General features: G+C 45.0%; 1 protein-coding gene across 10 annotated transcripts in view; it reads left to right on the top strand.

The window, feature by feature from the left end:
* The window catches only part of TACC1 (transforming acidic coiled-coil containing protein 1), a 93,942-nt gene extending 70,409 nt beyond the window's left edge, over positions 1-23,533 (top strand). For 6 of the 10 annotated variants that reach the window (XM_068971729.1, XM_068971725.1, XM_068971728.1 and 3 more), the window contains 9 exons: positions 1,795-1,915; positions 4,718-4,770; positions 11,184-11,309; positions 13,044-13,120; positions 14,478-14,521; positions 15,768-15,928; positions 17,198-17,304; positions 20,812-20,932; positions 22,425-23,533. In XM_068971729.1, coding sequence (XP_068827830.1) covers positions 1,795-1,915; positions 4,718-4,770; positions 11,184-11,309; positions 13,044-13,120; positions 14,478-14,521; positions 15,768-15,928; positions 17,198-17,304; positions 20,812-20,932; positions 22,425-22,493 — 879 coding nt within the window. In that variant the 3' untranslated portion in view covers positions 22,494-23,533. Of the gene's footprint in view, positions 1-1,794; positions 2,003-4,717; positions 4,771-11,183; positions 11,310-13,043; positions 13,121-14,477; positions 14,522-15,767; positions 15,929-17,197; positions 17,305-20,811; positions 20,933-22,424 lie in introns of all 10 variants that reach the window. The other 4 variants (XM_068971722.1, XM_068971726.1, XM_068971720.1 and 1 more) reach the window with 1 other exon arrangement.
* Positions 23,534-23,949: the final 416 nt, after the last annotated feature.

Below are 23,949 nucleotides of genomic sequence, written 5' to 3'. Positions count from 1 at the left end.
TTAAAAATAACTTTTGACACAGTGATATATGTCACTTATATTTCCATTAAAAAGAAAATTATTGATGATAGAATTTCTTGGTACATAACTTGGAAAGGGGTTCAAAGAATTGAGACTTTTCTGTTATCAAACTTTCTTCTATTTAACTTATTTATTAATTGATTATAAAAATGGAAAGCAGGAATAAAATTGATGCTGACCTTTGCTTTATTCTAGCAGTAAATATTTATCCTTGACTATATGAATTAATTGGGAAACACAAATAAACCCCCCCAAACCCAGGCCCATTTGATTGCAGTGAGATGCTTTATTTTTCCTTTTTAAAATTTTATTTCAGTATAACCGTTACAGAAATACATTCATTGATTAATAGAATGCATTTTAAGGTGAACTTACACAGGACCAAAAGCTTGGTACATAGTTTAAGATTAAAGAAAAGATTTGCAATTTGATTTTTCATCTATTACAAATGTATGAACTATCTACTTTCAAATGCTGCTAAAGAGCAGACAAAAAGAACCATGAAAATTTTACCTTTTTTTAGTTTGTTTGCCTTTGTTTTTAAACTTTATTTTACATTAGAATAAAGCCAGTTGACAATGTTGTGATAGTTTCAGGTAGACCGCAAAGGAACTCAGCCATCCATATTTCATGTATCTATTCTTCCCCAGACTCCCTTCCCATGCAGGCTGCCACATAACAATGAGCAGAGTTCCCTGTGCTGTATAGTAGGATCATTTGAAAATTATCCACATGAAAAATTTACCTTGGACTTGCTTCGGAAAAATAACACATATTACTTTGTAAAATTACTTTTAAGATTGGTGCAACAAAATGTTATAATTTCCATTTTTAAAAAATTTACTTTTGTGATTGATTGTACTTATAAAACACTAATATTTTTAGAATAAATTGTATATTTGTAAATGAAATAACTTTCCAGAAGAAAAAAAATGTTGACACTTAAAGACTTAGGCTTGTAGAAAAAAAATTTTTTTAATAAATATAATAGCAGAACTTCAAAAGACTTTCAAGCATGCAAATACATTTCTTTGGGATAATTTCTTAATGGAAGTAGAGAGGAAATACAAATTTATAGAGGAAAAGGAATGATGTAAATTTCTGACCATTAAGAACATATTTATGTTCAATTTTAAATAGATGATAATGTATCGGATCACTAGAGTAACTAAATTGAATTAATAAGCAAAATCAATATTTAAAATAGAACAAAATTTTTTTCCTTTATTTTGTATTGATATGAGAGGATAGATTTTCTCTGAACTTACTGTAATAATTTCATGATATCTGTAAGGTCATTATGCTGTACATTTTCAAGTTATATAGTACGGTATGTCAATTACATCTGAATAAAACTGGAAGGAAAGATAAATAAGCAAATAAATAATATATAGCAGATATTATATCCTTTCTGACTGTTTAAACTCATACTGAAAGGTTCTAGATGACACCTGAAAATACAATGGATTACACAAATTTTCCCAAGTAATTTAGTAACTATTGGAGCAAAAAATATGAAGACCACTGCCTTCGGCCACTTAAACTTCTTTCTTATAATTTAGGCTAGAAAAGCCTAATTTTTCAAACCCTGGAGTTGAATCACAGAGGGTAATCCCTAGAAAATACACCTTCCATGGTTCAGAGGCTGCAGCTTCTTCCTTGATTGGTGCCCAGGTCCGTGGAGAGCATCGTATAGTATGGCGGCTGCTTTGCTGTTCCTGACGTGTTAGTTTCCCTCCTAAATGGCAGCATCGCCTCTGTTGCCTTTCTCAGGATGAAGGAGCAGTGATCTCCCAGATCGCAGACATTTCTAACAGGGACGGTCATGCTACCGATGAGGAGAAGCTGGCATCCACGTCATCGGGTCAGAAACCCACTGGGGCCGAGGGGAAAGGTGAGCCAGAGGACGACCTGGAGTACTTTGAATGTTCCAATGTTCCCGTGTCTGCCATAAATCATGCATTTTCATCCTCTGAAGCAGGTACGGAAGCAAATCTTCATCTTTCTTACTTACATAAGCATAAAAATGCCTGGAAGCCTAGGGCAAGGAGGCAGCTTAGAGCGACTGGAGAACTGGGCCCCCAAAGGATAGGTTAGACTGCTGGTCTGTGCTTTGCTTCTTTGCCTGGAGAGGAGACACCAAGGGGCATCCATGGAATGCCAGGCAACATGTGGATAAGTGTGACAGAGTGTGCGGAGACACTCGTGTGTGGGACTGCTTGATTTCTTTAAATAATTTATTTGTCTGGCCACAGCTTCCAGTGTAGTGATCTGCAACCATGTTGTGATTTTTGAGCTCCTTGTTTCATGTATAGAAATAGTAGTAACTAACAAATATAATTACTTCCACATGTAGGCACAGGTTAGAGTGCTTTTTGCATAGTAAGTCATGTCTCCTCACTAGATAGTGTTCTTTTTTTTTTAATTGCAGTTGATTTACAATGTTGTGTTGCCTCCAGCTATACAACAAAGTGATTCAATTATATATATATATGTAATATGTGTGTGTGTATATATATGTATTTTTCAGATTCTTTTCTAATATAGGTTATTACAAGACATTGAATATAGTTCCCTGTGCCATGCAGTAGGTCCTTATTGTTTATCTGTTTTATATCAGGCAGCGCAGGTAGTTCCCTGTGCTGAAGCTTCTTGCTGTTTTCCACCTTAGAACATTCTAGATCCGAGGCCCTTTGCCAGGTCCCAGATTGTATCTGTGGCCTTAACCTTGACTTGTGAAGTGCTTGGCACCATGATCCTGACTTCATTAACCATTATTGGAAACTCAGTATCTTCAGCAACGTAATTTAATGTGAGGCTTTTATACTTAGATTTTAAAAGATCGTGATCTATCAAATCAGAGAAGCAGGTGGAAATCTGCACTTCACAAGAGTTATCTCCCCAGCCACCACCACCCCTACCCCTATCCAGATCTCAGTTTCCCGTCTGTAAAATAAACACTCCAAGGACTGTTCCAGATTTCTTCCCAGGTCTCTTTCTGCTTTGACATTTTCCCCAAAGACCCTTTTTGCCTTTTCCCCCCGTGCCCCTTTAGCTGTTACTCAGGCTCACCCCGAGGACTCATGCCCACACTTATTTCTTATGTATGAAACACTCTTCTGCACCCTCACCCTGTAGAAATTCTGCCCCTCCTTGCAGGTCTCTCAGAAAAGTCACTTGGTTCCCACTGCATTTCTTCTTCCGTTCCCGTTCCGTGTAGTAGTTACAGAAGGTCATCTTTAATAACTCCTTGAGGTTAAGGACTGTGAATGAATGATTCATCTTCCCAAGTTTTCCCTGGTGTAGGGGACTTGTCCATATCTGTTGAATTACGCCCTCCCCTCACTAGGAGGAGATTCCTTTGGCAGAAGCTTACAGAGCCAGGGTTCTGCTAACAGAACAGCTACTCCTGTTAACTCTGTTGATGCCTTAGTAGTGAGCAGAGGCCCGGTTGCATGGGGTGGGAGGGTGTGAGTGCACCATGCTTGAGCTGTTCCCAGGGGCCACCTTTGGGCTGGGTCCTGATGGATACATAGGCAGAGGTGCCCCAGGGGATCTCTGCACAGCTAAAATGCTCAGCAGTTCTCCGTGAGTCCTGGGCAAGTGGGAACTCGAGGCAGGGTTGTCCTGAGGAATCAGGGCTTTTGACTATAGGGTTTTTAAGTGGAATACCAATGGTCCCATTTGTGTTCTGAATAATTCACTCTTGACAGTGCCCTAAAATAATAATTTGTGATTGTAGGTGGAGGATTGTAGCTTTAGCATTTTGTGTGTTTTTCCATATTTAAAATTTTTCTTTGGCAGATGCGTATACCTTCATTAGAAAAAGCATAGTGTTGGTTTTTTGTAAATGTTGATTCCTGTGGTAGAGTAAGAATGAGGAAACCAACTTAAAGGGTGTGGAGAGGATATTGCGTTTCCAGGCATCAAAATTTAGAGCTTTTTTTTTGATCTGCTACATTAATTCCATTGAGGGTACCCTTCAGGGCTGGAGTTTAGATTCTCTCCTCAATTTGGTAATAAAATACTTTTCAGTGTTACTATTGGAGAAGGCAATGGCACCCCACTCCAGTACTCTTGTCTGGAAAATCCCATGGACGGAGGAGCCTGCTAAGCTGCAGTCCATGGGGTCGCTAAGAGTCGGACACGACTGAGCAACTTCACTTTCACTTTTCACTTTCATGCATTGGAGAAGGAAATGGCAACCCACTCCAGTGTTCTTACCTGGAGAATCCCAGGGACGGTGGAGCCTGTTGGGCTGCCGTCTATGGGGTTGCATAGAGTCGGACACGACTGAAGCGACGTAGCAGCAGCACCAGCAGTGTTACTGAAGCGACGTAGCAGCAGCACCAGCAGTGTTACTATTTCCTTTTTGTGAAATGATCCTGTGGTTAGTACAGCTCATTTGCAAAACTCTTAATGGACACAAGGGGGCAGTCTTGCCGTTCTCTCCACTTGACACGATTCTGCCTGTGGACGACTGGCCCTGACCGCTCTTTCCTCTGGGCGTTCGGGACTTTGAACACAGCACAGCGGTCAACAGAATGTAGTGTGCCTTTAAGGGTCTTGAGATACTGGGGTTTAGGGGTCCATAGATGTCCTTCCAGGCCCACACTGGGGTTTCCCGGAGTCTCTCAGTGGGAAGGAAGGGACCCACCTCTTGTGATGACTATAAAAATGACCCTCTGTGTTTTAGGCACTGAGAAGGAACCGTGTCAGAAGATGGAGAAGGATGGATCCACCGTGCCCGTGAGTTCCCAGGCTCATGGGGGTGCAGGGTGGGCATGGGAGCTTTCAGTCTTTATTTTGAAGCCCATGTTAACTCAGTATTTAAATTCTCGTCGGTGTTTAGTGATGGGCGCGAAATAGAAATAAAGCTCAGTTCCTTCAGCTGGGGAGCTTAGCGCCTGTCTGAGGTGTCTTGAGCAAGACCATCAGCACTCAGACGGCAGCTGAACATCCCCAGATGTCCCCCAGGTGTAAAGTACAGCCAGCATTTGAAGCCACAGTACCAAAAAGAAAGGAAAATGAAATGCCTGTAGCTTTTTATATTGATGACATGTTGACATTTTGGATCTGTTGTAGTAACAGAACTATATTATTAAAATTAATTTCGCCTATTTATTTTTACTCTGTAAATGCGGCTTCTGAGAATTTTTAACTTCTACATGGCTTCCGTTATTTTCCTGGCCACAGATGCAAGGTGGAAACGGTTCCCCTGTGGGGAATGTCGCACAGGGTGCGTCCCCAGGGCGGACCCACTATATGGCAGGTGTCAGGAAGGCTGGATTTGAGCTAACTGAGCTAGAAACTTTTTTTAACTTTTAGGCCTACGAAAATAGTACAGAGAACTCCTGTACCTCCTGTACCCATCCATGCTTCTCAAACGTTAACCTTTTCTGTGATCACAATACAGTTATCAGAATTCATTAACACTGGTGCAGTATTGCTATCCCGTCTGTAAACCGTATTCAGGTATTATCAGCTGCTCCAATAATGCCCTTTTCTGGTGCAGGATCCAGGGCAGGACCCCACAAGGCATTTGTTCCCGTGTTCTCAGTCTCCTTTAATCTGTGATAGCTCCCAATCTGTCTCTGTCCTCCCCGACCTTGACTCTTTTGAAGAGTGCTGGTCAGTTGTTTTGTCAACTTTCTTGCAATTTGGGCTTGTCTGGTGTTTCCTCCAGAGGAAATTCAGTTCGTGCATTTTTATCTCAAGTGCGTCAGAAGTGACCTTGTGGGTATCAGTGTATCCATTTGTCCGTTATTGGTGCAATTAACTTTGATTAAGTGTTGTAAATCCATCCACTTTTGTCAAACCCGTGGCCACCACCAGCCTTTTTAAATATGGTGCCAGTTTTCTAACAAACTTCCCTCTTCCTGGGGTTTTTCTGTCCTCCTTTTCCATAAGCTGGAGTCATTCCCTTTTGCTTAAACTGTTTCTTTGGCTTTCCTTGTCTCTAGGCTCAGCTCAGACTCAACTGCTGCTGACTTGGTTTTCCGCACGAACCCTGCCTCCTTCCCACATCACATACGTGCCCAGGCAGACGGGGTTTCGTTCAGTTCTGTGGACCTGCCCCTTGGCTCTCTTTGGCTTCCTCCCTGGCTTCCTCCATGAGGTGGGGCCATGACTGTGCTCACTGCTGTATCCCAGCCTTGACCACAGTGAACACTGCTGAACATAGAAGCCGGGATACTAGGACTACAGGGAGAGCTGAGTCGTGCAAGTTCAGTGTTAGACGTGTGGCCTTGAGACGTCTGTGTGACCAGCTTCTCGGTTCACATTTGCTGTAGACTATGAGAAGCACTCAGCACGAGCCCGAGAAAAGTGTGGCTTGGCTTTAATAGGTCTCAGGGGCCTTAGGATGGTTGAAGCTGCAGGAGTAGGTGACGTTGTCATGGAAACATTCTTTACATTGATCCACAGTAAAAACGCATGTTTGCATCTTTTTCTGGCCACTCCAGTAGGCTTGCAGGATCTTAGTTCCCTGACCAGTGATTGAACCTGGGTCCCCGGCAGTGAGAGCATCGAGTTCTCACCACTGGACTGCCGGGAATTCCCATGTTTTGCATCTTAACTAATAGATACATAGGAAACTGTCTCCACACGTGCATTTGTATTTTTATAAAACAAACTGCTCAAGACAGTATCCGTGTTTCTTCCAGTGGTTCATTCTGATTTTTTTTGATTGCGTTTCCATTTTTTAATGCACATTGTTTGCTCCAGGAACTGTTTTCATGACTCACTGTTGGGCCGTGACCCATGTGTTTCCCTGGAGGGCGCAGAGTGAGTGATGTGGGGCGGGGGAGGGGCCTGTGGACACCAGGCAGGAGGACATGCACACAGGGGTCAGGGACGTCACAAAGGACAGTTGTTTCTCGACAGAAGCACTCCTCTGGGATTTGAGGGGGTTTCTCTGCAGTGCCCCCTGCAAAGAGCACGTCCTGGGTCATGATTTCTGAATGGTAATCCCAGTTGAACTGGCTGAAATTAATTTCTACTTCCTTAGAATGTTGAATAAACACTGCATAGAGAACTTGCAATATTCGAAACGCCATGTAAGAAACCAGTTCAGGGCTTCCCTGGCGGTCCATTGGTTAAGAATCCACCCAGGTGCTCGCTTTGGCAGCACATATATAAAAAAAGAATCCCCCCTGGAGCAACTAAGCCCGTGTGCCACACTACTGAGCCCCCACGCCTAGAGCCCATGCTCCGCAACAAGAGAAGTCACCACAGTGAGAAGCCCGTGCTCTGCAACGAAGAGTAGTCCCCACTCGCTGCAGCTTGAGAACGCCTGCTCACAGCAACAAAGAGGTCAGTTACTTAAAAAGAAGAGAGAGAAGTCTGTTCGATCTAGCCTTTGCCTTTGTGAGCCTCTGGGTGTTGCTCTGAAGGGCGTTCCTGTTGCATCCTCCATCCAGCTCTGGGGAACGGCCGGGGTGAAATTATTCAGGCCAGAGGACAGTCGTCTCACTTCTCAGCAGCTGGTGTGCAGCATCTCTCACTTAGGATTGAGTTTATTATTTTTTTCAGAGAAACCTTAAACTTCTCAAACGTTGAGTTCACCGTGTGTCTCTGTTAGAAGTGGTGGGGGCCGGGGGGGGGTCCCTGCTCTGACAGGTTCAAGGACAAATGGGATGAGCCTGACAGATGAGGAACCCGGATTCTACCATCGCCAGGACAAGTACAGGAATTACTTTGTAGCATCTGTGCTCACTGTCAACTTGCAGCCAGGACATCCCTGGGCCCCGCTGTCTGTAGACAGGTCTTCATGGATCCTCAAGGTAGATGCTTTGTGGGATGGGGATAAGGACTAGGAGATGTGAAGCAGGACCCTTTCGGAAGGACGTAAGTGATACGTGATCTGATTGGTTTAACATCTTTATTAAACACATACTAGGTTGCCCAGCCTGGAGGAGATGGCTGGGCCAGTTTCTGATGATGGTAAATTCTGTAGGCTTTCTGTGTTGTTTGAGAAACATTATGAAGGACTGAGGAATGTAAAAAAGCTAAATAAATCCTAGAGGACCGGGAAAGGCAGCTAAAATAGGCCACAGCTATAAATTCCTCATAAGAGCCATTGCATTTTGAGCCACTAGGCTTGTGGCGTGTGGCCAGGCAGTGGGGGTGGCCAGGGAGAGCCCACGCCTCTGGGTGTGTTCACTCCCATCTAAGGTCTGTCTGATCTTCCAGCACAGACCGCTGCCCCTTCCAGATACCTCATCTGTTTAGAGCGAAGTCGTTAAACAAGCAAGCAGGCCGAGTTCATTTATCCCCTCACAGATGACGGAGATGCACAACTCCAGAAGAGACAAGTATTTTACCTACCAAGAAAACTTGGCTTATTTCCCAAATTCTTGCTAACATGAGGGTCATGGAAGGCACAGGGGGCCAGTTTCCCAGAGTTGACTTGACTAAGTTAAAGTAATGAAAGACAAAAGACTGATATAAAATGTACTAATTCAAAATCAGCAGTGTAACAAGATGAACCAAAAGTGTGGGGAGTACCTAGTAGGCGAGTTACACAGGGGAAGCAAGGCTGCTGCGGGGAGGTTTCTTCATTTAGTTTTTGTTTTGTTTTGTTTTTTGCTGCATCGGGCCTTAGTTGTGTCATGTGGGATCTTTCATCTCAGTGCTTGGACTCTAGCTGTGGCTCGAGGGCTCAGTAGTTGCAGCTTGAAGGCTTAATTGATCCGTGGCATGTGGGATCTTAGTTCCCTGACCAGGGACCAAACCTGAGTCCCCAGCATTGCCAGGTAGATTCTTAACCACTGGACCTACCAGGGAAGGCCCCAAGGGGAGGTTTCTTGATGAGTGCGTGGCACAAGAGGTAAGGGGCTGACTCAGATGTGCAGTGTACTAGTGATCAAGTGACACGCTCTCAATCTCCTCATTTTGGGGTCAGGAATCCTGGGGTGGCTGGGCTGGGTGCCTCTGACTCAGGGTCTGTCACCAGCTGTGGTCACCTCCGGGCTCGATTGGGGTGGATCCGCTTCCAGGCCCTCTCACCAGGCAGAATCTCCTCATGTGGCTTTTCCATAGACCTTCTCACAGCCTGAAGCCTGTTTGTAAACCAGTGACACCCTGTGACGTTTACCATCTTCTGTTCTTACACGAGCGTCACTGGCTCCAGCCTAACTCAGGGTGGTGGGAGGCTGCATGAGAACCCATACAGGAGCTAGGGTCACTGGGGGCCATTTTGTTAGAGATTGCCGACCGTAAATGCCTTCTGGCTCTGGTGACAGGTCTCTCCCAAGATAAGAGTGTTTCTGGGGGACCTCGGGCTTCTGTCAGATGGTGGGCTGCCCTCCCCCAAATGCTGCTGGAATGGGCACTGCCAGCCTGTGGCTTTTGCGTTTCCCGTATCTGTGGCCTCAGCCCCGGATTTCTGTGTTAGGCCCTCGGCTGAGGGCTGTGAAGCTGTATGCAGAAATGGTGTGTGTGTCTCTGAGTGTTTGCTAGAGTGGGGATGAGTGTGTCTGAATGTTTTCTAAAGTGAGGGTGAGTCCATAATGACCTTGAAAAGTTTACAAACCCCTGGTCTAAGTTGACCTTGGATTTCCTATTCAAATTTGATTCAAACAAGACACCAGAGAACTGGATCAATTATAATCAGTAACTGATTGGTCAATCATGCTGACATTTTAGATTTAAGATTATTCCAGAATCCTAACCCTAATTCTAATAATTAAAAAAAAAAGATTCCCAGGTCACTTTGACTGGCATTTTAGGTGTTACTGGATCAGATTTTTCTCCAGTTTATACAAAAAGTTAACATAGGTGGGAGGAAATAACCCTCAAAAATGCTTTTTAGGGAGAAAAGTGGTACAGAGCCCACATTCCTGTGAAAAACAAAATCCTAACCACACGTGGCTCCCGGGAATGCATGTTTATGGTAAAAAATCAGGCTGGCACCTCAGAAGGTGACATGTTCGCCAAAGGAGCTAAAAACTCTGGCAGGAAGGCCCGAAATGAGGAACTGCAGCCCAGACCCTGATGCCTGTGCCCCTGACGGCACCGCTGGATCCGCATGCCAGTCCTCGGGGCCTCTGCCCTTCCCAATGACCTGGGGGCATTGGCGTTCACTTATCTTCACCATTTGTGCCTGCCTAGGCCTGAAAGTCATTTTAGAAGCATTTCCATCCAAAGTGGCTAAAGTATAGTACACAGGAGGCAGTATGTAAAAAGGTTGACACTCGTTTTGAAATTTATTTCCATGGACCACGTCATCCCCAGAGATCCCCAGGTTCACAGGATATTAACAGCGGGTGTTTTTCTCTCTTCTGCACATGACTGTCTGGTGACTGACCTCTGAGATAATTACACTTTCTCCTTTTTGAATGAGAAGAAAACTTCTCTAAGTCACCTGTTAAAAGAGAATCTAAGACCTGCCTGATACTCATTAGAATGTTTTTCCCTTTTTAAAAAAATTTTTTACTTTTTATTTTTGTATTGGGGCATAGCCAGTTAAAAATGTTGTGATAGTTTCAGGTGCACAGCGGAGGGACTCAGCCACACACGCACATGTATCCATTCTCCCCCGAGGGCTTCCCTGGTGGCTCAGAAGTAAAAGAATCCGTCTGCCAGCGCAGGGGACGAAGGAGACTCGGGTTTGATCCCTGGGTCAGGAAGATGCCCTGGAGGAGGGCATGGCAACCCACTCCAGTGTTCTTGCCTAGAGAATCCCACGGACAGAAGATCCTGGAGGGCTACAGTCCCCGGGGTTGCAAAAAATCAGATACGACTGAGCAGCTTAACACACACATTCTCCCTCAAACCGCCCTCCCATCCACGCTGCAACATAACATTGAGCAGAGTTCCCTGTGCTGTATACAGCAGGTCCTTCTTGTTGGTCATCCACTTTTAAATACAGCAGTGTGTACCTGTCCATCCCCAACTCCCTAACCATCCCTTTCCCCTGTTCTCCCCTCTCCCCCCACTCACAACCATAAGGTCATTCTTTAAGAATGGTTTTTCCTTTAGATTATACTGTAGCTAGATTTGTTGTTTTGTTTTTAAGCTTGCCCCCTGCTGGTTCCTGCCCCACTTCCAACCTGTTTTTAAAGGATGTGATCGTTCTCATCAGGAGGAAGTCACGGAAGGGTATTTGGGGTTAAGCAGCCGAGGCCCATACGTCTTACCTGCGCCCACTCCCCCCACAGGCACTGCTGGAATCCCCGGTGGAGAAGACCCCCGTGTCCGTGGCCTGCGGGGTAGAGAGCCCCCTGGACGGCATCTGCCTCAGCGAATCAGATAAGACCGCCGTGCTCACCCTGATAAGGGAAGAGGTGAAGGCTTCCCCGCCACGTCGTCTGTTGTTCATTTCTTTGTCAAGCCTGTGTGCCAGTGGGGAGGTTCCATCTCTGCTGGCTGGAGTTCTTGCTCCCCAGCTGGAGAGCTCATATAAAGGGCTCCCAGTAAAACAACCCTTTGGAGCTGGAGTCCTGGCCTTCTGGTGTCCAAGGGGCAAAGCTGACGCTTGGAAGTGTCCTTGAGAACTTCAGGACACTTCTTTATCGCTTATCCTTGAAGTTTTAAGTACCCAATTTTCCCAACTTTACCCACATACGTAACTAAGTCAGCACCCCTTTGTTTTACAGAGGATATAGGCTCATGCCTAAAAGTTCCTCAAATTCTAGACTTGTAGGAATATAAAATTGCTAATTAACTCTCAACTTCCTCTGTCGTGTTTATTGAATGTCTTCTGTTTGAAATAGATCACTGCTGGGCCTTTCCTGGGTGATCTGGAAAATAGAAAGACACTTGTTATGTACCCTTAATTCGTTTCCACCCTCCCCTTACACCTCTGTGCTGTGTTTGATATGTTTGGTTTATATGTTTCTTGGATTGCTTCCACTTTTTTAAAATAAGGTAATTCCCTTGGTGTAGTGATTTTATTTTTATAATGTGATGAAAATGGTTAATTAAGTACCGCTGACCTAGGTCTTTCAAACCTTTAAAACAGAGCAATAACTTTGGTAATTAGTGGTGTCAGCTAGTCCTGTTGTCAAAACGCTGTGGTCAGGAGGCTCCACAAAGTCTTGTAAATGAGAAAAGTGTCTTCTTTCTTCTGAGAGTTACAATTATGAGATAACTACTGACCAGATGCATCAAAGCAAAGATGTGCTAGGACTTCCCTGGTGGTCCAGTGGTTAAGACTTTCCCCCCTGCAGGGGGATCTAAGAAAAGACCCTGTATGCCATGCAGAGTGGCCCGAAAAACAAAGATGTGCCTGCTTCCTCCCTGAAGCAAAGAGGCTGGCTTCTGGTTCTTGAAATCCTGCTCCATGGCACCAAAATAAAGATTGTACCAATTAGAAAGAACCACAGGAAAGTATAATCACAGGAGAACAATAGTTTCCCATCTGAGCCTTGTGCAGGGGAAGAGCCATTTGAGACCGTGAATCTAGAGTGTTTCTTTCCAGCTAGCATGGGCCTCCCAAATGTAGGATATGGGTCTTGGTCTAACAAGCAGGATCTTGCCCACCGTGAGTTGGATGCCTCTGCCTGGAGGCACTGACTTTCTGGGCCCTATTCTGACTCAATCTGAAATCTCTGCAGAAAGAGACTACCTGGCCAGGCCAGCTCCCCCCGCTCTGATCCTGTGATGGTTTCATGTCTCAGTCTAATTACTAATAAAGTAGGGCTCTGGCGTCTTACCTTTAAGAGGAGTCTGCCAGACTAGTGGCTCAGCTGTTGGCTTCCTGACCCAGCAGGGTTCTAGGCCGAGAGCCAGACCCTGGACCAACATGGAGTTTACAGAGATGGTAATTCCCACCTGGGGCTTTCCTGGGAGGGGTTCTCTTCTCCTTCACCCTGGTGACCGCGTTCCAGCATCCTTATGTGGCTGACATTTCCCCAGTGTCTGTGTGCAGTACACACAGAGGTTGAGGTTTTTTATTCCTAATGTAGAATATCTTGGGATGAACATTGGCTGTGTGTTGTCTTCAGGCTCTAGTCTTGAATTCAAACTGTAAAGAGACAGAGCCAGTAAAACTAAGCTTTGTCTGCATTATAATCTAGATAATCACTAAAGAGATCGAAGCAAATGAGTGGAAGAAGAAATACGAAGAAACCCGACAAGAAGTCTTGGAGATGAGGTTAGACTGGAGTTTTGAGGGAGGGGTGGGTACCTTTATGTATTATAGATTTAGTGCAAAGGAAGTGATGACAGTACTTGCTTACATAGAACCAGCTCTTGAGAACTTGAGGGTTTTGCTGTTTGCACCTTAATTTGTGATGGGTAAGGTCATTTCCTGAGGATTGCTGACCAGTTACTATATTCAAATGTGGGAGTTTATTTTGGGTTGTTCAGAAAATGACAAGTAAGCAAAACCCACAGAATCCTTGTCTTTTGAAAAGACAAATTTGTGCAAAAATACCCATTCAAAACACAGAGTAATAAGATTTTTTGACATCTTCAGTTATGGAGGCATTACGATCCATAATCCTTTTCTAAAACGAATTATACATGGTAGCTTCAAATTTCATAGCCACGAGATAGAGTATAAAAAGCATTTTAACAGGAAACAAAGCTGACTGACTCTAACTTGGAATCTGTTTACTTTTACTATTCACTCCTACATTTAGGAGCTGCGACATAACTAAAAATGGCATCAAAGAGTGGGGGGCATAAATAATTTACAGACTGTCCAGTGGGCACTTGGATGAAACATTTTAAATGGGTCCACTCTAGTTTGTGGCTCTTGTATTATTTGGTGTTTCGAGTGCTTGCTGGGTCCCTGTGCCGGCTTGCTGGGGAGGAAGGCATAGCCCCTGATCTCAGTGAGCTTTCAGCTGCCTTCATGAGAACTTGGATGCCTGGTCAGAGTGAGGACCAGAGTTCTTCTCACCAGGGGTCTCAGGGAGGGGCACCCACCACTGGAGGGTCAGGAAAAGACTGCACTTTTCCTGCATGAACAGGACAGGGTGATCTTTAAATAACTTTGAATAACTAAAATGTTTCTGGAATTAGGGCAATAAAATAAAACCTGGATCTGAATCACAGGAGACCCACTGCCTGTAAGGGTGGATTGGGGCCAGGAAAGCCTGAGCTCAGATCAGGCCTCTTAGAAGGAGCCCCCAGGAGATCATTAACTCATTGTGTAAAAGAGTCACTTCTCTAAGCAGAATTCATGGACTGCCTTGGCGTCATTCACAGAGGTGCAAAGAAAAATGAAGGCAGTTGTTTCGGCGGATTCTTTACCAACTGACCTATCAGGGAAGCCCAAATAAAATGCAAGCCTTGTTAAACAGAACCTTGAGAAAAGCCTTTCTGAACATTAACAAATCTTCTGTTAAATATTTAAAAAGCAGGGGGGCACCCCAAAGCAGGTAGCTGGGTTACGCAAGATTGTCGGTACATGTTACTGTGTTGCATTGTTTAGAGCAGCATTTGTGCAGCTTCCCTTGTCTGGATATTCTCTTCTGATGAGACTTTTTGTCTGTTTGTTGAAGGAAAATTGTGGCTGAGTATGAGAAGACCATTGCCCAAATGATTGGTAAGGAAATTTTTCTTTAGAATATGAACCTCAGGATCCAAAGACGATTTTCAAATCAGAATATAAATCTCAGTTTATCCATGCCTGAGATACAGTTGATTCTCATTATATGCAGTTCTTGTTTTTATAAAATTGCCACAAACACTGAATTAGGCAGTTCTAACCCATTGATCCGCAGGAAGGCAAAGCAGGTGCCTATGAGCCTGTGGTCACAACAGTTTTGTCAATACATAACCTTATTTAAGGTGTATTGTCGTTTCATTAATACTGAGCTCATGCCTGGACGAAGCTCATCTCACATGTGTTTTCCCCCAAGACACCTCCAACCTTGTAGCTTTTAAAACAGAAGACAGCTCCACAGTACCAGGTTTGGGGCCCATTTAAAATTCCTCAACAGGAAGCACAAAAGTGCAAAAATAAGGCCCGAAGTAGACTAAATAGGGCCCTTGTTGGCAGTATGCAACATGGCAGAGCATCTCCTGGTCCAGCCTTAGGCAAGAATGTGCTCGGCGGGTCACCTCAGTTCTCTGCCACCCGACACGTGCCCCTGAACGGCCAGGAACCCACCACACGTCTTGACTTGGAGGCAACATGGGAATTACAGCGAGCAGGCGAATTCACAAATACAGAATCTGCAAATACTGAGGCTCCATTAAGATTAGATTCCTTGTAGAGGATGAACACTTGCAACACCAGGGTGGGCAGCCCTCTGCACATCCTTCCTCCCCGCCCCCTCCGGTGGGACGTCTCTGGGCCTCACTCCACTGCAGGTCCTGCTTTCCCTGCGTCAGACCCATCAAGGCCTTTAGAAAGGACAGCACTTCATCCTCCTGCATTGAATTTAGAACCTCTTGTAGCCGCTGTTGTAAGGACTGACTTCCCAAGTCACTTCAGGTCTCTCTGCATTAACCGAAGTGCTGAGATGATAATTTATGCCGTCCACGCCACCTGACACCTGGGAGCTGCCTGGCTCCTGCCCTTGGCTCCTCTGGATCTCTGCTTGCATCTCTCCTCTGACAGAGGCCATTTGGTATAAAAGGCACCCAACCCGCTTGCCCTGCTTTGTTCTTTTCCCCATCATCTGTTGCCTGTCTCCCCCACCAGAGTGTCAGACCTTGAGGGCAGAAACTTGTCACCTTCCTTGCTGGGTTCCCCTCCACCCACCCAGAGGAGTGCCTCGCAGCTCAGGAGGGCAGCTGTGGACTGTCTGTTGAGTGAATGTGTGTTCTCTGATTGTGACTCACAGAAGATGAACAGAGGACAAGCATGAGCTCTCAGAAGAGCTTCCAGCAGCTGACCATGGAGAAGGAGCAGGCCCTGGCTGACCTCAACTCGGTGGAAAGGTCCCTCTCCGACCTGTTCAGGAGATACGAGAACCTGAAGGGCGTCCTGGAAGGGTTCAAGAAGGTACCTGTCCTTTGCCTTCTGTCTCCTCAGTGGCGTGTCTTCTTGCTGATGGGTCGTCAAACCCATGTGCCCAAAGTGTGGATGGCCCAGAAATGGAATCAGGGACTCTGGGCAGCATGTCTGAATCCTTCCTCTTCTCAGTCAGGGCAACAAGCCCTGGACATGACCAGAGTGTGGCACAGAGTGTAAGAACCTGGGGCCCTCAGACCTTAAGAGAGTTCTAGAAATGTTCTTTTTGATCATTCACCAATTTGTCAAAAATAAAAGGGAGTCAAGCCATAGCACTGAAAAATTCAAGCTGAAAGTATCAAAGAAGGAAGTATGAGGTTTCAAATACAGGTGTAAGTGGGCATATTGACTTAATTTGGTCACTCACTATCACTAAAGATACACTTACAGCAGTGAGCATTCTTTTTTTCATATTAAAATAAAAATGACTGTCCAGTATGTCCAAAACAGGAATCAGATTGCCCTCAGTTTTTGGTTTGTTTTCGGCTGCCGAATTTTTCGTGGCTCTGCTCAAGCCTTCTCTGATTGCTGCAAGCCACTCTTGGCTGCAGTGCTCCGGCTTCTCTTCCTGTGGAGCTTGGGCTGCAGGCATGTGGGCTCCAGCAGCTGCTGCACTCGGGCTCAGAGGCTGTGGCCCACGGGCTCAGTTGCTCCCCGGCATGCGGAATTTTCCCTGACCTGGAATCGAACCCATGTCCCCTGCACTGGCAGGTGGATTCTTATCCCCTGCGCCACCAGGGAAGTCCTGCCCTTCAGTTTTGAATAACTTTGGCCTTCCTAAAGCCAGGTGGTGCTACTGGAAAAGAACCTGCCCGCCTCTGCAGGAGACATAAGAGATGAAGGTTCGATCCCTGGGTGGGGAAGATCCCCTGGAGAAAGGGCATGGCAACCCACTCCAGTATTCTTGCCTGGAGAATGCCGTGGACAGAGGAGCCTGGCGGGCTACAGTCCACAGGACCACACACAGTCAGACACAACTGAAGCGACTTAACACAACGTGTGCACACTTCCTGAAGCAGGTGTGTCAGTGTAACTCACTATCTGATTTGAAAGTTAATGCATGCTGTTATCTACAGTTTCCTCAGTGGGAATTATTTGTGCCTTTTTCAAAGTACCATGGAATCTTATTTGAAGGCATCTGAAAGTAATTAGGTTTTCTCATGTTTTAAAAAAAGAAAGCTGTTGACACATGGCAGGTTACTAGTCGAAGAGAAACAAAATGACCTGTTTCTTTCCTTTTATATTGTCACTTGGTAACAGAATGAAGAAGCCTTGAAAAAATGTGCTCAGGATTACTTAGCCAGAGTTAAACAAGAAGAGCAAAGGTATCAGGCCCTGAAGATCCACGCCGAGGAAAAACTAGACAAGTAAGAGACTGTGCGGAAGAATTTCATTTTTCATATTGTTGCAGGAAGACTGACACAGGAAAGAAGAAAAAGAATTACTGTTTTGCATTTGTGTGTGTGTGTGCTTTTTTTTCGTTTTGTTTTTCTGGAAAGGCGTTTTATTTTAAATAAAGTACTGTGTACCTGTTAGTCCCACACTCCCAGTCTGTCCCTCCCCCTCTGCCCTTCCTCCCTGGTGACCAGAAGTTCATTTTCTAAGTCTGTGAGTCTGGTTCTGTTTTGAAAATCAGCTCATTTCTTTTTTTTTTTTTTTTGAATAGGTAAAATCTTCCTCTAGTTCAAACATTAAAAAGAACAAAGAGGATACTGAGTAAAGTAAGTCAGACAGAGAAGGAGGAATATCATATGACATCCTTTATATGTGGAATCTAAAAAGAAATGATACAGATGAACTTACTTGCAAAACAGAAACAGACTCACAGAGTTAGAGAACAAACTTACAGTCACTGGGGTAAGGGTGCGGGGAAGGGATAGTTAGGGAGTTTGGGATGGATGTGTACACATGACTATTTAAAACGGATACCCAACAGGGACCTACTGTACCGCACAGGGAACTCTGCTCAAAGTTATGGGGCAGCCTGGATGGGAGGGGCGTTTGGGAGAATGGATGCAGTATGGCTGAGTCCCTTTTACTGTCTACCTGAAACTGCCGCAACATTGTTAATCAGCTGTACCTCAATATAAAGTGAAAATTTTTTTTAGAAGAATAAAAAGATAGTCTCTCCCTCCCACCCTGTCCCCCCGCAGAGTTCCCTCCTCATCCCTCACCCCAGGAAATCGCCATCCTTTTACCCTTCCAGACATGCTCCCCTCCTTGTCCCCCACCCAGCTGCACTGGGCAGTGAGCGGCAGCGTGGAAGGCTGAGGTGTGCAGTGCTGATGTGATGCCCTTAGCTTTGCACCGCCATCGAGCTGGCTCAGGCTGTCACAGTCCTTTTTTTTTTTAATGTGATGAGACTCTCCTTTTTTTTTTAATATACAGATGGTAGCATACTCACTTTTTTTCACTCAGCAGTTTATTTTGGAAATCTTTCCGTGTCAACCCATGAAGAGCCTCTTTATTTATTTATTTTTAAATCTGGTGTTCCGTTGTCGGAATGTATCCTTTACTTAACCAGTCCTGCCTCTTGGACACTTAGGTTATTCAGCACCTCCTGCTACAAACAGTGCTGCAGTAAAGTAACCTCAGACGATTACTGTCTGGGAGGCAGGTGAGATCCCTGTATGTGAACTGCTGGGCAAAGGGATTTATGGATTTATAATTGTGATCATATTGTCCAGTTGCCCTCGTTAGACTTTTATTACTTTACAACCCTGCAGTGTGTGAAAGCAGCTCTTTTCTCAAAGCAGCTCTTTTCTCATACACCTTCACCAACAGATCAGGATTCAGGTTTTCAATACATCTAACCAGCGAAAGATGGTTATTTCAATTTAGTTGAGTTTTTTCTTTTATTTTGGCAAGCAACACCGCATTTCTTTCATTCAATGTAGTTTTGATTTATATGTATTTTATGAGTGAAATTGAACATATTTTAGTAGCAGCAGCAGCATACATATATTTAGGCAATGGCCACCCACTCCAGTACTCTTGCCTGGAAAATCCCATGGGCGGAGGAGCCTGGTAGGCTGCAGTCCATGGGGTTGGGAAGAGTCGGACACGACTGAGCAACTTCACTTTCATGCATTGGAGAAGGAAATGACAACCCACTCCAGTGTTCTTGCCTGGAGAATCCCAGGAACGGGGGAGCCTGGTGGGCTGCCGTCTGTGGGGTCGCACAGAATCAGGCACAACTGAAGCAACTTAGCAGCAGCAGCAGCAGCAGACATATGTTTGCTTTTCCATGAGTGACTCTTCTTTGCCTGGTTTTCTAGTGTCAGCTTATGTATTTTAAATATAAATATATTGCAGATGACAGTCCGTTGTGATATGAGTTGTGAATAATTTTTCTAGTTTGTAACCTTTGGGCTCTGCCCATAGTGTTTTTTGATATGCAAAAATTTACTTTTATGTAGTGTAATTTCTCAATCATTTCTTTTAGAGCTATGAGATCTTCTGTCATAGTGACAAAGATCTTCATCATGCTCAATGTAAAACAATTTCCCATGTTTGCCTTCCAGTACTTTTAATGGCTTAGTTTTCTCTTTGTTGTTTAAAATTTGTTTTGACTTCCGTTGAAGTATAGTTGATTTACAGTGTTGTGTTAGTTTCAGTTATACATATGTATATTCTTTTTCAGATTCTTTTCCATTATAGGTTATTAAATAAGGCTTAATTTTTTTATGCTTAAGTCTGATGCGTTTACAATTTATCCTGGGGAATAAAGGATCTATGAAGGATGTACCCAACTCTCTTTTTTAACTAAAGTGTAATATGTCCTTGTACATTCTGCCACCTTCCTGTTTGTAAAGCCTTGTAAGTTCCCCTTTTCCCTCCCCACCCCCAGAGGTATTGGTATTAAAGGTTTATTTTGCATCTTTCTAATCTTTTGTATGAGCCTTTACAAATACTACCCAATGGCTTTGGGCTTTTTAAAAAAAATAATACAGTATTATACAGGTTTCTATTTTCACTTAATCGTATATTATGGCCCTTTTTTTTCACGTTAGAACATATTGCTCAATCTAATTATTAGTTTTTAGACTATTTCATGCCTTTAGTGGACAGGCATTTCACCCTTTGCCTGTTGCAAACAGTGCGGCAGTGAACACCCTGTGCCCTCAGTGTGGTGCTGGGGAGCGTGCTCCTCAGGGGAGATTGCTAGGATGGACTCGCTGGGCCGGAGGCATGCGGCAGTTCCCGCCACACCACATCCACAGAGAGGGCTGTGTGGGTTTTCTTTGCCTGTCAGCACCCGAGCCAGTTACCTTGCATCTTGGCCAACACAGGCCAAGGTCATCCTGGCTAATTTCTGCCAAGCTGATAAATTTTAAAAGTTTATCATTTTAATTCGCACACCTCCGATTACAGTGAGTTTTTAGCATCTTTTCATCAATTAACTGTTTCTCAAATGACATCTGTGGTATTTAAATTTTCCTTTTGCATCTCTTCAGTAAAGTTACCTGTAGGTCTGTGTTTCATAGATGCCAGCAGTTAGTATCCTGGCTTGTTAGCTGTTAATCCACAAAGATCCTGCTTACTGTTGTCCTGGGTTTTAAAAAAATCTAAGGTTGTTGTAGAAACTGGCCTGTGATTCCACTTCCGGGTGGCATGTGAATTTTGAAGGGCACTGTGTGCCTAGAGATGAATTCTGCCAGTAGTTTGCACCAGGGAAATCTCCTTAGCAGTCATGTGTAATTAAATTTTTATAAGTTAAAATTGAATCCTGTAGCTCACTGATTCCTGTCTTCCCTCTATGGTGAAGTCAGCTGACTTAGTCCCGTGTCACAGATGGCAGCTGTTAGCATCCTGTCTCTTGCGCCGTGACCAATGACGAACTGTGTGTTTTTTATCCCTTCCTTCCATAACAGAGCCAATGAGGAGATTGCTCAGGTTCGAACAAAAGCCAAGGCTGAGAGCGCGGCTCTCCACGCGGGGCTCCGGAAGGAACAGATGAAGGTGGAGTCCTTGGAGAGGGCTCTTCAGCAGAAGGTACGAGGGGTGGGATGTCATGCCCAGGAGACCTTTGGTTTTCCTCCTCATCTTGGGTCTGGATGAAGGAACCTTGTCTCTCTGCTCAGACACTTCAGTCCACTGACTCGAGTGAAGACAAAGGAGGGGAGCGTGAGTGGGACCCACCCACAGAGGGGTCAGAGGGAAAGTTGCGTTCACGGAAGCTCGGTGGACCCGAGGCTTAGGCTCCGAGGCTTTTTTTTTTCTTTTTTTTTCTGTAACACATGAAGCTGTTGTCCTACTTCATTGCAATTTTGCCCTCCTGGAGCCATTAGGCAAAATCTGGAGGTGTATGTGATTGTCTGGACTAGGAGATGCTATGGGCATCTTGGGGGTAGAGGCCAGAGATGCTGCCAAACACCCCAAGGTGCACAGGACACCCCACAATCAAGACCCTCTTGCCCCGATGTCAGCGGTGCCACAGTCTAGAAACTGCTGTTGTCGTTGTTGCTAAGTCGCTTCAGTCATGTCCGACTCTGGGCAATCCCATAGACGGCAGTCCACCAGGCTCCCCGTCCCTGGGATTCTCCAGGCAAGAACACCGGAGTGGGATGCCATTTCCTTCTCCAGTGCATGAAAGTGAAAAGTGAAAGTGAAGTCGTGTCCGACTCTTCAAGACCCCATGGACTGCAGCCTTCCAGGCTCCTCCGTCCATGGGATTTTCCAGGCAAGAGTACTGGAGTGGGGTGCCATCGCCTCCTCCACTAGAAACTGCTACATAAGCAAAAACCATGCTGCCCAGTGATTCTTAGACTTCATTCCTTGTACCTCTTCTGTTTTTGTTACTGTGTTTCCAAACATGTTTTCAGGCCTGTGGCTTCTGTTCCACCAGGGCAGGGGTTTTATTGGGGGATCTGATAACCCCAGAGAAGGTGGCCCTTGGCATTCTTAGCCTCCAGAATCCCAGGTCCCTAGAGATGCTGATGGAGCAAGTGAGGCCCAGATATCTAGCATTTCTAACAAATACCCCCAAGTAATTCTCACGATAGCAAGGAAATTTGAGAAACAAACTTTAGAGGGCCAGTCATTTCACTCGCCCCTTACTCAGTCTAAGCAGAACTTGGCAAACACATGACCATTTCCTAGGAGGGAAGGTATAGAGCCTTCCTTTCTTTAAGGGGCTTCCCAGATGGCTCAGTAAAGAAACTGCTTGCAGTGCGAGAGACTGGGATTTGATCCCTGGGTCAGGAAGATCCCCTGAAGAAGGGAGCGGCAACCCAGTCCAGTATTTTTGCCTGGAGAGTCCCCGTGGACAGAGGTGCCTGCCAGGCTACAGTCCATGGCATCACAAAAAGTTGGACACAGCTGAGGCAACTAACAAAAAGCTTTCCTCCAAAGGGTTTCTGATGCAGAACAGTGAAGAACCATCGAGTCAGGTGCCTAGAGAGGGTATGGGCAGTCTAAGGACAGTTTCACCATAATCCTTTCATCTTGGGACATACAGTGCATCATCCCATTGTTTGTTTTTCAGAACCAAGAAATCGAAGAACTGACAAAAATCTGCGACGAGCTGATTGCCAAGCTGGGAAAGACGGACTGAGTTTCCCCTGTAAGCTCAGCAGATCTGCATTCAGCTGCTTCTCTCGTGACCACAATTTTCTTGCCTTATCCAGGAATAATTGCCCCTTTGCAGAGAAAAAAAAAAACTTTATGAAAGCACATGCCTACTGCTGCCTGTCCCGCTTTGCTGCCGACACGCCCGCCCCGAGAAAACGCTGGAGGATTCATCACGCAGACATGGAAAGAGTGGCCCGACCATCCTGTCGATGGGCTCTGGGCAGGATTCTATATCTTTGGTTTGTTTTAAAGTCTTCTTTACTTTGCCCAGGTGCGTTCAGTTTATGATTTGATGGCTATTACTTGGGACCATATCCTGTCCACCTGATTTTTTTAAGTTTATTTATTACATCTTTTACATTTAATTTTTAATATTAGTGTTTTATTTGAGGAGATGATTTGGCCTATTGTTACTTCCAGTTGAGTACCTATTTATAGACACATTCACTCTCTCACACACATACATGCATATTTATACATGATGCTGGTTTGTTCCCGCCACCCCCCAGAAGCATAGTCAAATAAAAACTTCTCTACAGAAAGGCATATTCCCATAAACCATAAAACCCTATTTGAAAACAGAGTCCTATTTGAAAACAGAGTCCTGGCTCAAAATGCTGATTGCAGAATGTGAGGGGTTGAAGAGGGGAAGCCTGCAGACTCCATGTGTGGCATGGCTCCTAACCTCAGACTCAGGTGTCACATGGGGGGCACTCTTGGCCACAGCGTCCTGTCCCCCCCCATTTCTGGATGACCCTCAGCCTGGGTGCCGCCGCCCCTCTGGGGTTAGTTCTCAGACCCAGGGGATCTACTTTGTTCCCTCACAACTGGGGTTCGGCAAGTCTGTCCTAGAGCCATATTGCTACAGAGTTGACATTTGCTCTCTATTGTCTTTCTGTTTGAAATATGCAAAGGAAATCTGCTTATAAAAGGTTTAGACACCCTTCTTTAATGAACCCCATTAGCAATTGTAAGGTAAAGCAGCAGTTGGATTTTTGCAAGTGTGATGAATTATTCTTCAGATTTTTTTCCCCAAAGGCTGCCCCACCCCCCACCCCCCCACCCCCCCGCAAAAAAAATCCTTTCAAGCTGAAAGATAGTAGAATTTAGAATTTTCAACCAAATGGGCAGGAAAATCACATGAGCCACTCCCCAAATTCAGTGCATTTTGAGTATTTTAAAACCACACTCCTTTGAATACTGGTGGAGGGAGCAGACCCCTACTCACAAAACCAAATTCCTCAAGCTGTTCCTGGGCTCCATTCAGAGTGGCGGGGAACCTTACTCCCGAATGGAAATTTCCTGTGTGAACCCCCTCCCGTTCAATAGGCAAAACCAAATCCACGCAGGCGTCTTAAAGCGCTCTTTTGTCTTAATCTGAACACCCGGAGCGTCTTCATGGTGACGTGTGTGATCTCCAGTGCACGTAAGTTGTGGTA

Source organism: Capricornis sumatraensis, chromosome 4 (assembly GCF_032405125.1).
Source record: "Capricornis sumatraensis isolate serow.1 chromosome 4, serow.2, whole genome shotgun sequence".
Taxonomy (NCBI): domain Eukaryota; kingdom Metazoa; phylum Chordata; class Mammalia; order Artiodactyla; family Bovidae; genus Capricornis; species Capricornis sumatraensis.
Note: the sequence above shows the minus strand (reverse complement) of the source record. Positions and strands in the feature narration are given on the sequence as shown.